The sequence below is a fragment of the Nelumbo nucifera genome, chromosome 1 (genome assembly GCF_055504915.1).
Source record: "Nelumbo nucifera cultivar China Antique chromosome 1, China Antique-T2T, whole genome shotgun sequence".
Classification (NCBI taxonomy): Eukaryota; Viridiplantae; Streptophyta; class Magnoliopsida; order Proteales; family Nelumbonaceae; genus Nelumbo; species Nelumbo nucifera.
This window is the reverse complement of record NC_142649.1, coordinates 157442879-157458884: the sequence shown is the minus strand read 5'-3', so window position 1 is coordinate 157458884 and position 16006 is coordinate 157442879. Positions and strand designations below refer to the sequence as shown.

At 34.2% G+C, this 16006-nt stretch overlaps 1 protein-coding gene across 2 annotated transcripts; it reads right to left on the bottom strand.

Annotated features, from left to right (window-relative positions):
- Positions 1 to 4719: 4719 nt before the first annotated feature.
- On the bottom strand, positions 4720 to 15638 carry LOC104602882 (protein unc-13 homolog). 2 transcript variants are annotated; one of them, XM_088894898.1, is made up of 6 exons: positions 14887 to 15638; positions 13544 to 14425; positions 6606 to 7058; positions 6237 to 6423; positions 5063 to 6076; positions 4720 to 4980 (listed from the first exon to the last, which is right to left on the bottom strand). In XM_088894898.1, the coding sequence occupies exons 1-5, from the start codon at positions 15484 to 15486 to the stop codon at positions 5100 to 5102; spliced, it is 3099 nt and encodes a 1032-aa protein (XP_088751024.1). In that variant the 5' UTR covers positions 15487 to 15638; the 3' UTR covers positions 4720 to 4980; positions 5063 to 5099. The 2 variants fall into 2 exon arrangements, with proteins under 2 accessions (XP_088751024.1, XP_010265042.1); XM_010266740.2 differs by having other exon boundaries at positions 4720 to 6076.
- Between the last annotated feature and the right edge of the window lie 368 nt (positions 15639 to 16006).

The window sequence follows — 16006 nt, the reverse complement described above, 5'->3', positions numbered from 1 at the left end:
TTGAAAAAATTTTTGAGCAATTGGTAAAAGTTGCTTTCAAAAACATTATAAACTAAAGTCAAATAAAGCACTTGTGATTTTAAGCTTCAAAGCATGAAGCTTAATTAAGTGGATGAGCAGCTTCCGCGCAACTTTTTTAAGATGGGCCCCACCCAGACAGTCTATAAGCACCATTTGGTGAAAGCCCCATAAAGCCCAGAATGACTTGCCTTGACTGGACCACTTCATGGCTTTCTGTGTGGTGCCTATTGCAAAGCTAGATACCACTGTATAAAAGTAAAAGCCCTCCCAAGTGGAAATTTAATAGCTTCACTAAAAGCATCTCAACCAAACATGCCCTATAATTTGGGGATTCAAAGCAACCTTAATTTGTATCAGCATAATTTGGCTTCCCAAAATCAAATTCATGAATATATAGCTGTATACATTCACTCACCCGAATCAATTCGAATATGGCTGTACAGTTGAAAGGATTTATTTTGAAAATGTTGATTTTAAAGATGTTGGCACCACTTGCGATCAATCTCAGTGTTGGGAATTCAAAAGAGTGGAACCGACAGATAAAGCTGCTAGTTCTACCTAACGTGAAACAATAGCAAGGTACACGAATCCTGCATAAAATTGGCTCTATACAAATTAATCCTAGGGTACCAAACCACTACTCCAAACCCTTGTTGATGGGTCATCATCAAAACCCATCAACGCTAATTAAGAAAATTAAGATTAAGTACTTACATATAATTTAACAATTCATCTCAAGAAATATAATATGTTTTGTCTTATTCAAATGCCCACCTGACTCCGGCATAGCACAATAAATTAAGGAAGATTTCACATTGGTTACTCTTAATCTTGTCACATTTTAGTGAACAATTAGCTCTCTTAATATGTTGACAGATATTGGCATAGAAAGAAGGCAATCTCTCAGCTTATTAGTACTTGTATAGATTAAACAAAGCAAGAAGATGTATGTACAAAACAGCTGGATCGATCTATCTGCTAAGATATATCAACAAGCATTATATTGCAGAGATGAAGACAATGAGCATTAAAAGCCAGCATACCTTGATGAATGCAACCTATAGAACCAAGGGGAGCAAAAGGCTCTAATGGGTCCAAGGAGTTAATTTCCTGTTGAACTGGATTCATTACTTGAGAGGGGCCACGCATATATATTTATTAGCCACGTATGTAACTTGTTCTGGATGACGCTGAAGGAAGTTTTCTGTCAATCGAATTTAATAAACCAGTCACTGAACTCCACGATAGTATCTGCCAATGTAGAGCCAAGACTATTCACAGAATGGGTTGAATTCAGTGTACGAGGCCCTGTGAATGCTTGCCCACATATATCTCATCCATTGCCTATGTTCCAAGGAACTGCTGGTGTTATCGTGGAGAGGTTGAAGTGCATGTCCATCCACCCATGTAGTTGAGTTGTGATGTCACGTGTTATTAAAGCTTTTACTTGGTTTTGTCCAGGAGTGAATTGAATTGATCAAAGTGGGAGAGAGAGAGAATTTGAGAAAGAGGAAATATTTTTGAAATAAGAGGGAAGAAATGGACTAATGGGATGAACCCATCAAAGGTTAATCCAGATCGGATTAAATGGACAACTTAAGGTGGAAAATTAACACATCAGATGAGACAAAATTGAATGTAGATTGAATTTCAAGTCCAACCATTCTATTGCTGGGACCAGTGTCTTGTCCCACCATTAATTGCTCACTTAATCTAACGTGTGGAATAACGTTTGATATGAGCTCATCTCTTTGGTGGCTAACTGGCTATAAGGAGGCTTTCCGCCTTCATATGGTATATATGCATGAGCCAAAGAGAATTGCAACTTGAGCAGGTCCATATGGAAATCCAGACCGATCCGAACTTTTACATGGGTTGAGCTAATAAATTTCGACCTTGACCTAAACTTGGGTTGGGTTGGGCTTGTATTTCAAATAGCCCAATTCGAGTTAGCTCGACCTTTTATAATATATTCACCAATGTATATCTGTGCATTGTGTAGGAGTGTAAACGGTATTCAAAAATCTGATTTTGAAGTCGATATTCGATATAATCGAATCGAATTCGGATAATTCAAATATCCAATCGGTTGAATTCGGATATCCTATTTTTATTGAATAGTTAATCAGATTCGACTTTGGATATGACCTGATTCGATTTGATAAATATTCGAATTCGACCGATTATTTAATTCTTATATATAATATATAAAATATTTTATATAATTTATATATAATAATTAAGTTATATAAATAATTTATATATTTATATATTTTATATCAACAAAATATTTATTTTATATATTTATTAATTATCTAAAATAATTAATTAATCGAATTCGAATTGAATCGAATATTCAAATATTTAATCGGATTTTAATTTGGATAATAATTTTCAATATCCATCGGATATTGAATCGGATTCAGATATTGCCTGATCCGATTCGAATTCGATCCATTTACACCCCTAGCATTATGTATATATCTATGTATACTATATATTTACACCATTTATACATATATACATACATGAATGCCATTCAAATACTGCAAATATGTATGTACAAAACTTGAATAAGAAATGAGATTTGTTTGCAATTATGTTTCTTAATTTGACGAGTTTTGGTTCATATGTATGCTCGTACAAGTGCTTCCTCACGTCAATAAATGAGATGATGCAACATAAAAGGAGTCCAGATCTCCTGCCCATGAGAATTCTGTTCACGTTTATCGCAGTCATATATAGAGAACATCTCATCCTCTGCATAGTATTATACAAAAGGAGATGTTCCCAATTCATGGGGAGTAATATATTGTGGGTAGGCGTGGGTAGAATTCTCATGGGCAGGAGATCCGGAGTCACATCAAAGAGTGGTTTAAATCAGATTAAGAAGGAAGCTTAACCGTTACAAGAAAAAAAAAAGTACTTGTCAAAGTTAGAGTAGTCCAATTTAATGGAGAACTCATTTCTTGTTCATCATTAAGTTGCCTTCAATGTGGACTACCCTTTGATGTGGGATCAAACCACCCAGTAATCAAGAAAACTCTAATTTGGCACAAATTAACCACCCAGTAGTCAAGATGGTCACATGACACCCCCTCCAACCATGTCATCCACTCCATTTAGGAAGCACTGACTCAAACCCGAGGAACCATAGGTTCTCCATGGCATGGCCAGTGGGTAGGGGTCTCAATTGGACTGGATTTGGTCCAATCTGATTCAGTCTAATGTGAGTCCATTACAAATGGACTTGGTCCAATCCAGTCCAATGAATATTTTGGACAGGTCCAGTTCAATGTCTGGATTGTCCAATCTGTTCAAATTCATGTTAATTTAGATTGGTTCCAACTCAAACCTGATTCATTGACACTTATGTTCTTATCTTCTATCAATGGACCAGATATTGGCTCAACCCAACCCAATGCAATATAAATTCATTATGGACGGACCAGGTTCAATCCAATATGTCTTATTAATCCATCCAATCCATCCAAATTCAATGTCTTATTGGTCCCTCCAATCAGTCCGAATTGATTTTGATTTGGATGGAGTCCAACTCAAAACGGTCCATTGACACCTGTACCAGTGGGTCTCACATGCACCCTATTCTGCACCACCCCCGATTCCCTTGTACAAAAACAATGTGGGATCAGATAATTTGGGGGGTATAAGAAAATGTTATTCTTTATAAGCAGTGGTAACAGTAATGTTAATTGAAATATATTTAGGGGTTGTTTTCTAATATGCATGTTTTTGTCTTTTAAAAACAAAATTTACTGCCACAGTGATGATAATCAGTTATTTTTGTTTTAATAAACAAAATCCTGCATATTAATGAATTATTCATTCTTGATAAGTATAAAAAATGCTTAATTGGACCCCCATTTTATGCTCTATGTATTGATCACTAAAGTTGTAGTGTCTGTTTGATTCACCGTTGAAATTGGAATCAAAATCCTTCAGAATTAGAATCGGAATGGTCCATTCCCATAGTCTGTTTGGTTCAGACAGGAATGGGAATGAGATTTGGAATCAGAAAGAGTGAAATTTTATTCCCAAGGAAGAGGAAGGGAATGGCCATTCCTTCAAATGGGGGAATGTCATTCCAGCAGGAATGTGAATAGGATTCCGATTCCACCCAATCAAACAATTGGAATCAGTATAGCCGATTCTGATTCCAGACCCCTATTCCAGGGGACCAAACGGGGCCTTATTTGATTGTCTATCTTTCATTATTATCAGTTAATTATTTTGATATTGTTGCGAGTTATCCTGAACCAACTCACCAATTCCCTTGTATACGTATATATATATATATATATATATATATATATATATATATATATATATATATATATATATATATATACTTCAGAATGGTTTTGGTTGTAATTTTGCTTCACAAACTTTCAAAAGAATCTGTTGCAATAATTGGATAACATAGATTTCCTTTTCTTTCTTCTAAGAAGAAAACTGCCCTAACTCTGATCTGAAAAAAAAGCAACATTTTATCAGCCCCACAATACTTCTTTTAGGTTATTTCAAATGCTCAATTTCTACTGCACCATTTCTTTAGGGTTATTTGAAGTAAAATTTCATTATTTGCCATTTTTCTGGTTGCTGCCAGTGCTAGCTTGTAGCCATGTATATGGGCCAACAAGAACCTTTGGGTGGATCAAAGTTGAGACAAATTAAACAGGAGAAAGGATGCAGTACACCACAAGTAAAGCAAGGGATGAATTACAACTATAATATGATTACAGAGATTGCAGTTTGAAATAGCTTCGACTCATGTTGACTATGATGAAGATATGGACAATGAATTAATGCTATGAAATCAAAGGAAAACAAACAAAAATTTGTACAATGAACAACAATATTTACATAAAACACAGCGATAAATATAGTGCATGTATTTGCGTCACTTGCCTCGTTACCATCTTCTTGGTGGTTAATTACCTGGAGGAAATGCTACATTCCATAAAACACCAATCAATGGTTAAATAAATAAAGTGAGTGATCCTCAATTCCTCATACATACCATGTGAATATGTGATGTAGGTGAATCATCTTCTTCTTCATCTCCTTTTTGCCAATTGAAATGTCCTCTTCAGGAACCGATTAGCTATGCCATCATTCCTATGGCATAACACCCTCAAAATTGTATTGGGGTCTGCTCTATTCCACCTTCCTGTGGTTGGAGGCATTGGTAGCTTCTTCCCTGATCTAACAACCCCCATTCCGCTTGCTTCACATGCTATAATACTGAAGTCTTCGACCAGTTGCTCTGTAGACTGACCCATGAGAGCCACCACCCCCTCCACAGTCTCTGCTTCCCTATCCACTACGTCCTCGACTACCAAGCCCTCTCCGCTTGTAAACACACGCTTGAGACTCTCAAAGTCCTCCTCTATCATTTCATGGTCTGATTTGGAGAACACTCGGGCGTTTCCCCCAGCAAGTAACACCATAAGGTAGGCCTCAAAGGAGGCTCTCATCACTTCTTTTATGGCTAAAGATTGAGCTCGATCAATGAGTATTGCAGACAGGAGGGTTAGGTTCTGCTTAAGGATGCGCAGTGCAGGGCGTATGCGAGAATTTTCCGCACCACCCACATAGAGGCTTTCATAGAATACAGAACTTGAATCTAGGAAAATAAGACGATAAGCAGCCACCTCTGAAACATGCTGGGTGGCTGTTTGGATGGATGACCGAGCAAGATCAAAGTAGGCTGGTGTTGTGGAAACGTTTCGCCTAACGCTGGCCACCCGGGTGTGAGGTGAGGACATAGCTGGACGAGGGGAGAGGAAAATTGTCTTATCAAGGGAATGGATGTGGGTGAGAAGGTAATGGAGGGTATTAAGACGAATGTACAGTCGTTGTGTTCCACGGCTTGTGGATGGTCGAGGATTCTGACTATTTGGGAATCTACCTTGCTCTGAAAACTCTGCTCCATATTTGCAAGAGGCTGCCTTCATCAAAAACTTATGAAATGTAGAGCTTCGACTACATCTCGTAAGAGGAGGAAGTGAAGGGATATAACTCTGCTTCGATCCTAATAATTAACCAGCAACAACAAACAAACAAAACCATTAATACTATAAATGAAATATATGTATATATAGTTAAAGAAGAAAGATCACCTATATATATATATATTAGATTACAGATTAATGTAGCTAGGGAACATGGAAGAGAAGCTCTACAACACTTACCACATGTTGCAACAAATGTAATATAGTCTTGGAAGACAAGCTCTAGGCCATTAGAGAGATCCTGAACCATATCATTAGATATTCCAACCGGGATCTTGAAGAAGTCATCTACAGTTTGCATGGCTAGCTTTATTAGATCCACAGCAGAATGCGCATATGGCTCTGTTTTGGACATTGGATTCCATGTCTATAGAAAACAAAAACAACCCATCAGTCCCCAATTCCAAGATATAATTGTTTTCCTTAATTTTAAGAAGGATCAATACAAGGAAGCAAGAGAAATTCTAGTTTTTTTTCTTTCTTTTTTTTCTCAACATCAACAAGTATATATGTTAATGGTGTTGTTAGATATATATAGCAATCTATTACCTCAGTTTCTTTGGCTCTTTCAAGAAGCTCCCTCCCACTTTTTAACCTATCATCAATCCAACTTTTTAAGAGGCTCAAGATAATAGAGTCAACTTCATATGGAACCATTTCCTTTGCTATCGTTTTACCTCCATCACAATCGTCAGAGTTCTCGACAATCATCGGAACCAGAAACTTCTCTAGCTTTCCAGCTCTTTGCAAGACAATAATAGCCTCATTTGTGAGGGTAGAAACCCCAGACAAGTATTGTTTCAAAACGGTCCCATAACATTCATGAAGGGTTACCGCTGCAATTGCTGCTGCAAAGGGGTGCCATTTCTTGAGTATGGGACTAAACGTCTTCTTCTCCGTCATGGCTAAATCTTCTGTTTGTTTAGCTAATTGAAGAAAAGCTTCAGTTGTATCTTCTACTCCAGCAGTCATGTTATCGACAATATTCCCATTTTCTACCATCTTTGACATACAAATGGAAAGAAAGTTAATTACCATGTTCAAACTTAGATGACACTAGCATAGTAGCATGTGGTAATTTTATGCAGCGTTTTAAAAAACGACCCAGAAACATAATCCGGTTTTCAGGTTGATGGTTTGACCGTTCAGTTCTAACAAATGGTCCATTCTAACAAATAAATTAAAAAAAATAATTAAAAATAAAAAAAACTATCAAAACCGTTGAATGAGTCAACAGGTTGATGGTTTGACCGTCTGGATCAACGGTTTGCTAACTTTTTTCAACGATTTTAGGTAAAACGGAACCAGTTGACTGAACGGTTCCCGGGCCAAATGATCCAACCAGTTGCCTCAACGATGATTCAAAAACCTTGATTTCATATAATAATAATAATACTAATAATAATTTGTTTACTTTTATCTTTCTAAATTTTTAGGGTTAAAGTCTTAACCCCCCCCCCCCCCCCAATGTTTATCTTATACTAAGACCTCCCCTCTCCCCTCTCTTTTCAAAATGGACTTAAACCTCCTGTCGGGTGAAATTATAGGACAAAGATCTCCATTCCATTAATAATTTGTCAAGATGTATTTGTACATTATATCATTTATTGTTAAATTTTTTTTTAATTCCCATTTTTTTCCTCTTATAGTCCTTTTACCTTCACTTAAAAAAACCACCCAAAATCCTGAAAGGCCTGTTATAACAATTCATATTTTGAAGAGGTCTGAGTTCAAGAATCGATTTCTTGCCGCTCAGAATCATTTGCATTTATTTCTTTCAAAACTCTTAATGAGCCCTTGAACTGATGAATCAACATATTCTTCTCTAAAAGAGTTTGTGTTCAAATCAACATTAGAACACTCGATTTGCATTTTTTAGTGAGCATCAATTAAAATATGACCCTTTAAATCGATCAAATTGATTGAATCTCCATTCCAGAGTATCTGCGCAGTTTTTCTATGAATCAAGAACCCAATTGAATTTTCATTAATTTCAAAACTAAATATTAGTTGTGATCAAAATAAGTTGACATTTCAAACAACTTATTTTTCTGAAAAATAGATATCAAAAATCTTGAAAAAGAAAAACAAAAAATGGGCAGCTGAATAAGCAACTAATAAGATAGGAAAAGGAAATATTGAGCTCTCTCTCAAGTATACAAATTAATAAAAGCTTTTGAAACCGAAAGAAAGGATTCCTGCTTCACTTGATCATTATGGTCTTGTACAGAGAATATGGTTTGGGATGATAGGTAGAACTAATGCAAACACTGATTTTTCTCTAGGCTATATTGAAATAAAGAGGTATTTCTTCTCTAAAATGGTGCGCATCATTTTTAAGAAATTTTCATCTTGTTTTTAGTACAAATGCTCATCTTTTTATTTGTGCTTGAGAATACATGTCCCTTAATACACAAAACTCTCTGTGACGGTCACAGAGTTTCCAATATTTTGAAAATTTGAAGAATCAATTAGGGTAAAATAGTCATTTTAATTACTCTATTAGACATAACTTACGGGGGGGTTTTAGTCCAAGTTAAAAAGAGAGGGGAGGTTTCAGTATTTAAGAAAAACCTTAGGGGAGGTTTAAGTCTTTTACCCAAATTTTTATTATTTAGATATGACATCATGGATTGACCCATTAACCCACCACCTGGATAGGAAAACAGTTTCATTTCCAACTAAGTCCATCATACATTATATTCCTGTCATTAATAAAAACAGGTTTTGTTTATCACATTTGTTTTTGTTCACTATAAATAACATAAGATATTAGAAAAGTGCCCTAAAACTTTTTATTATCTTTTTATATTTTATATTTTTTTCCTTTTTGAAAATTTATTATTTGACTATGATATCACAGTTGACCCATTTAACCCCAATGGTTGAACCAGTAATCAGCCACATAGATAGAAAACGCTTTTTTTTCTAAGTTGGTTTTAATTTTATATTCCATTTCCATTATTTATAAAAGTATTTCTTATTTATCATACTTAATATTAAGAATATATGATATTACAGATGTGTTAAATTTTTTGTACAAAATTTATGTAAGTTGAATTTTATCTATTTTAAAACTTTTTTGTTATTTAATTATGGCATCATGGGTTAACCCATTTGATTCAAGTGGTTAAATTGTTTACTTTCCACTTAGATAGAAAAAAGAAAAATCTGTTTTTATTTGGTTTTAAAAGTATGGATTTTCATACCATTAAAGTTATTGGATAGTTTGACAAATTGATTGTAATGGTGAGGAGCAAAAGTACCTTAAATATTAAATTTAATGAGAGGAAGGCAATTAATACATTAATATCTATATCTATACTACTATAAAAATTATGAATGACCTCTAAATTTTTGGAATTTTTCTTGACTAAAATACCCCCTTTTGAAATATGAATATATGATCCCTCTATTGTGAGGGTAGAAAATGTAATTTAAATGCTAATATTCAATGCATTCATCCCTCTCATAAACCACACATTTAAGGTACTAACTCTCATTCACCCTCATTGAATCATATATTTAAAGCATCTTTATTTATTCTCATCACTAAATTCTACTAATTAAATTCATACATAATAAATTAATAATTCCAATAACATAAAAACTTATACTTTTAAAAATCTACATATAAAAAAATAGTATTTTCATCTAGGTGGTGTTAAGAAATTAAACCATTTTGGGTCAAAATGGCCCAACTCATTTTGCCACAATTATACACCTATTGAAAAGTTAGTGTGTTATGTTAAATACCAAAAATAATGTTGTCAGGATTAAGTAATATAAAATTTGAAAATAGATAAAATGCAAAAAAATAGAAATTAAAGAAAATTTTGGAACAATTTTAACATCATATATTTTACATATTAAAAAATAATAAGTATGGAAAATAATAATTACTTTTATTAATGATGGAAATGGAATATAAAATTTAAAGCTAATTTGAAATAAAACTTTTTTCCTATAAATCTCATATTTAAGTTATATTCTCTCATTAAATCCTATATTCAACATATATTTTTCTCATCATTAAATTCTACTAATTAAATCCGCAATATTAACTTTATTACTATAAAAATAAATATTTTGAAAATATAACCATTTCCCTCCTGGTGGTGTGTAAGCAATTCAACCATTTGGGGTTAAATGGGTTAATCAACAATGTCATGCTTTAATAATAAAAATTTAAAATAAATAAAATATAAAATATAGAAAAACAAAAAGAATTAAGTATATCCCTAATATTGTATATTCATTATACTAAACAAAAATAAGTATGAAATATAAGAAGTATTCTTATTAATGATGAAAATGGAATGTAAAATCTAAAACCAACCTATAAATGAAATGATGTCATGGTCAAATAACAAAATTTAAAAAATAGAAAATAAAAATAATCACAGAAATTAAAAAACTAGATAAAATTTTGGGCACATATCTAATGTTATATATTTATAAAAAATAAAATATTGGGTACATCTATAATATTATACATTCATTATATTGAACAAAAATAAATATTATACATAAAAATTAATTTTATCATTGATATAAATGTAATACAAAATTTAAAGTCAATCTAAAAATCAGCCTACTTTCCTTTCTTTTTTTGAAAAAAAAAACTATTGTCCTTTTTGGGTGGTGGGATTATTGGTTTGGGTCTAATGAATTAACTAATGATGTCATAGTTAAATAATAAATCTTTAAAAAGTAAAAATATGTACAAATAATCAAAAGAATACAAAAATTATAAAAAAAATGTATAAATCTCTAATGTTATATATTAATTATATCAAACAAAAATTTAGTGTAATAAGTAAAAAATATTTATATTGTGTAGATAAAATATATAATTTAAAACTAATACAAAAGAAAAGATATTTTCCTATCTAGATGGTGGGTCAATGATCAAACTTTTCAAATAAACTCATGGTTAAAATTTAGTAGTAGTAGTAGTAGTAATAGTAGCAGTAGTAGAAGTAGTAGTAGTAAGTAGTAGTAGCAGTAGTAGCGGTAGTAGTAGTAGTAATAATAATAATAATAATAATTTAAAATTTGTCATGTGCAATCTACATGAAGTTGATTTTTTTGTGTATATTTACTTTTTATTTTATAGGGTCATTTACTATAACACCCCTTATAGTTTGCAGCCTATTTACTTGGTCGACCTTTCATTAAGAAATATTTGTTTTGCCATTTGAATATAGTAACATAATCACCTAAACTAAATATAAAATGTTCACCCATGGTTATTTATTCCAAAAAGTACCCCTAAAATGAGTGAAAAATGTTCAAGGATATGGATCCATGGTTGTTTATTCTAAAATTACCCCTAACACTTTTTCATAAAAAACAAAATTGATCAAATAGAGAAGAATATAGTGATTGTCCATGTTTTACTAGGGGAAAAAATGAAAATTTTCTTTTAGTTTCTTTACATTAAATTTATTTGAATGGATTTTAGGTTAAAACTTTTTCACTTTCATCTAATGGGAGGTCGATTAAGTAAATTGATTGCAAACTATAGGGGGTGTTTTAGTAAATGACCCTATTATATATATATACTATTAAACTCAATGAGGGTGTGGAACTTTCCTTTTTACTAAGCTACCCCTATATCTCTTTAATTTTGAGGGTTAATAATGTAATATCCCATATTTTTTAAAGGATAAAACACTAACCCCCCCCCCCCCCTTAAAGTTTCTAACCATTGCTAAAACCTCCCCTAAAATTTGATAATTGCAATCACCTCCCTTGAACTTTTTAACACAGATGCAAGTAGACCCCTTCTCCTATAATCCTCTAATAAAAGGCATGAAAATGTCCAAAATAACCATTTTGTTACTTTGACTAAAATGTTTATTTTCCATATCTTCCCTTCATATCAATCACTATCTCAAACCCTTCCAACCTCTTTTCCAAAATTGATTTATTTTATAAATTTTCCCTTTATATGAATGCTTCAAAAAGTTGCAATTTTAAACTTTCTTTTTTTGTTGTTCATAAAGTTTGCATTATGTTATGCAAAAACTAGCTTCAATAGTAACTACATGGGTATGTTGGGCATTTGTGTGCCTCTTGTTAGAGGATTCTAAGAGAAAGGGTCTACTTGCAATTGTATTGGAAAGTTCAAGGGAACTGATTGCAATTACCAAACTTCGGGGAGATTTCAGCAACGGCCAGAAACTTTAAGGTAGGTTTCAGCAATTTATCATTTTCTAAAATTAACCAAAAAAAATGAAACCATTCTTCCATCCAAGTGGTGTCTAAGCCAATTTGACCATCTAGGGTCAATTCGGTGAATCCATGTGGGCTATTTCTCTGATATTTTATATTAATCATAATAAACAAAAATAAATGCCATAAACAAGAATTGTTTATATTGATAATGGAAATGAAACACAAATTTTAAAACCAACCAAAAAATGAAATTGATTTCCTATTTGATCTAGATCAACAATTCAACTCTTAATTTAGATGTGCCAATATTTGATGTCATAATTAAACAATAAAAATTAAAAAATAAAATGGAAAAACAAGTGTCATAAATAAGTGTATATTCATCATATAACAAATGTTTGGGCACATCTCTAATATTGTATATTCATCGTATTAAACAAAAACAAGTGTCATAAATAAGAATTATTTTTATGCACAGGGAAATATAACAAATGTAAAAAATGTAATTTGAATTTAGTCCCATTTTAATTGTGAGGGCAAAAAATATATTTTGAATTATTATTTTTCACCTCATTCAAATCCCTCTCATTAAGTCATATATTTGAGAGGCCAACACGTATTCTATCTCACTAAATGATATATTTAGGATATTTTCTTACTAACAACTCAATACTTTTAACAATAAATCTCATTTTTTTCAAAGTTGAACAAAAAAAATGAAATTGTCCTTCTATCTAAGTGGTGGATAAGCAATTCAACCATTTGGGTCAAATGGGTCAAGCCATGATGTCATAATTAAATAATAAAAATTAGAGAAAAACAAAAACAAAAAATGCATAATATTTGTAAAAAACATTTGGGACATCTTTAATATAGAATTATTTTATATACATCAAAATATATACAAAATTTAAAATAATTTGGATGTATATTACTATCTTCATCATTTAAAATTGCCGGTGCAAAGCACGCACAAATTTACTAGTAAAACAATGTGAGGGAATAGAATGAACTTATAGTGTTATAGTTAATACAATAGATTAAAAAATGTGAGACAATAACTTAAAAACATGGACACTTCGTCAAGCCCAGAAATCTTAACAGGTTATTCATAGGTTTTATACTAGTACATAGTATAGAACAGATACAGAAATACTTTTATCAAGAAAGAAAGTAAATTTTTAAGATCAACATGTCCAACTATAGATGATTAGCTAGAAATGACTATACTATATATTGCCAACACTCCAGTTTTCTAAGATCTTTAATTGACAAAGAAAAGGAAAGATTATGGCTTTGTGTACCTTAGCGAAAGCATTTCTCAGAGACGATCTAATGTAATAATCCACCTTATCCTCCGTGGAACCTAGAAAAGTATCCGCTTTCTCCGGCGCCATTGCTGATAGGATTCCAACATCTTCCTCCAATATCTTTGTCACAGATTGTGCAAGAGGGAGAAGGTTTTCCATCACTCCCATTGTCACCTTCTGAAAGGTTTCATGATAATCAAGCAATTTCTTCTCCGACCAAACATGCATCGAAGATAATGCCGCTGACAAGATCTTCATGTATATAACATCTCCATGATCTCTCTGGGCATCATTTGCCACTTCAGCCAACATAGTAACAGCAGCAGATAGAAGGTCTACTTCTGTCTGTGCTGTTGTGAGATACTGTTGAAAGAGGGTCCATGCAAAGCAGACATCATGTATTGACTTGTTGATTCCTAATGTAGACCATGTCTTCTTCATTAGCTCAAGCAATTCATCGACCTCATCAAGGACCACTGTCTCATCCCTGAGGTCGAATATTGAATGGAGAAGAGCGACGTAGAGGTGGATGTTAATGGGGTAACCATCTGCCCAGTGGCACGCACCTGCCGGCGATGCATTAGCACCACGCATTGATAATGAAACAACACTGCTGTATAATGTTCGCATGATTTCAGAGTTTTTTCCGGTGTCCAAAGGTTTGGTTTCACTCTCTCGAATGATATCCTGGAGTTGCACTGCGTAAGTGTTTGATAGGTCTAATGGGATTAAAGGATGGATGAGGAGACCCGCTTCAAGAATCTTGAATTGACGCTTCTGCCAGAGATGATACTCATGAGCATCATTGAATTCAGATGGCTTTAGGTGGCGGAGGAGCTCAAGAGGCAGGATGATTGTCTCAGATCGCCTACCCATCTGTTCATTATAATAAAAAACAGAATAATTAATGAGTTTGATGGTTTAATTAATTAATAGCTGGCAAATCTGCACACACTAAGCAATCAGCGTATGCAGCTAGCAAAACATGGGAATAAATCGAGAAATTAATTTGCATTTGTCAACTTTCTCCATTTTAGATTAATGGAAGGATAACAGAATTATCAGTGAGGGAATTTTTAATGTTTTAAGATTGGAAAAGCCAAAAAAGGAGTCTGTTATTGTTATTGTTTTTTTTTTTTTCTGGGTTCAAGCGTTCTTGTACGTAGGGAATAAGCTAGGCTGTTTGATAAGATGTTACATGCATCTTTAATTAGCCGAAAAAAAAGTTGAATGGAACACCAGCGTCGAATGTGAAAACCGACCACCATTAAAATGTGTTTGATAGCTGCAGAGGCAGAGAATGAAGAAGAATTAAAGCATGCACGTTACGTACGTACCTGGCCAACAAGGGTCCTCATGAGGGTTTTCCTAAGCCTGTTGTCGCTCTGCTCTGACACCTTCATTTGCTGCCTCATGATCTCCGCAGACGTCAATGGCCGCTTCATCCTTAACGGTGGTGTTGTATTAAAATAAGCATGGCTACTAGAGCCAAACCCCGTGCACGATCTTGGGGATCCCATACTTCTGGGTGAAAACTGATTTGATCCACCATTCCTCCTCTGCCACACCCGCTTCGCCGACCTCAACCCAAGTGCCCTCTTTATCCTACTCGTCCCCATCAAATTTGACCAATTAGCTCTCGTCTCTGCTCCAACGCCACCACCTACTCCTCCCACTCCCACATCCCCGTTCTCATGTGTTGAAGTGTTGTAGTACGTTAACGGGCTCTTCCCTCCAAACCCTGGAGACGAGCGGCACGCCGTAAAGAAAATCTCGTATGCCGTCTGTCTCAAATCGTCTTGGTCCACCCCCTCGACTTTCCCGAACGGCCAGTCCACCTCGGTTCCTGATATGCCACATTCAGATTGGGAAGTCGTTGACAACTCGGCCAGGGAGTCGCGGTGGGAGTGTTGGTAACCCATGTCGAAGGATTTCATCGTGGCTGGACTTGGACGTGGGGAGGGTCAGATACCGGCGATGGGATGCCGTCAGATATCCGGCCCGAGGAGAGAAGGTGAGATGGTCGGCATAACTGAGGGAAAGAGATCAGAGAGACAGGGCGTCGTTGGCTTTTCCAACGATATCATGCGAACAAAATGACAACGCCAGGAAACGGGGACTACTAAACTGAGACCGGAAATCCGGAGAAAGGAAACAAAATGGGTGAGGGAGAGCAAAATTAGCTCATCTTGGCCTCTATATTTAGGGGACATTTACTGTTGTACTAATTCCCTATATTTGGAGGATCCTGAATTCCTGTCTCTCTCTCTCTCTCTCTCTCTCTCTCTAACGGAACCGGAATCCTCCCATTCATTCGATTCAGACATCAAAATGGAGAATTGGGAGATGTTGAATATTACGTCAAAGAATGTTGACATCCTATTCCTATCTTTATCTTCAACTAATCACCATTCACCAACCACCTGAGGAGAACTTTTTACGTCAAAGAATGCCTGA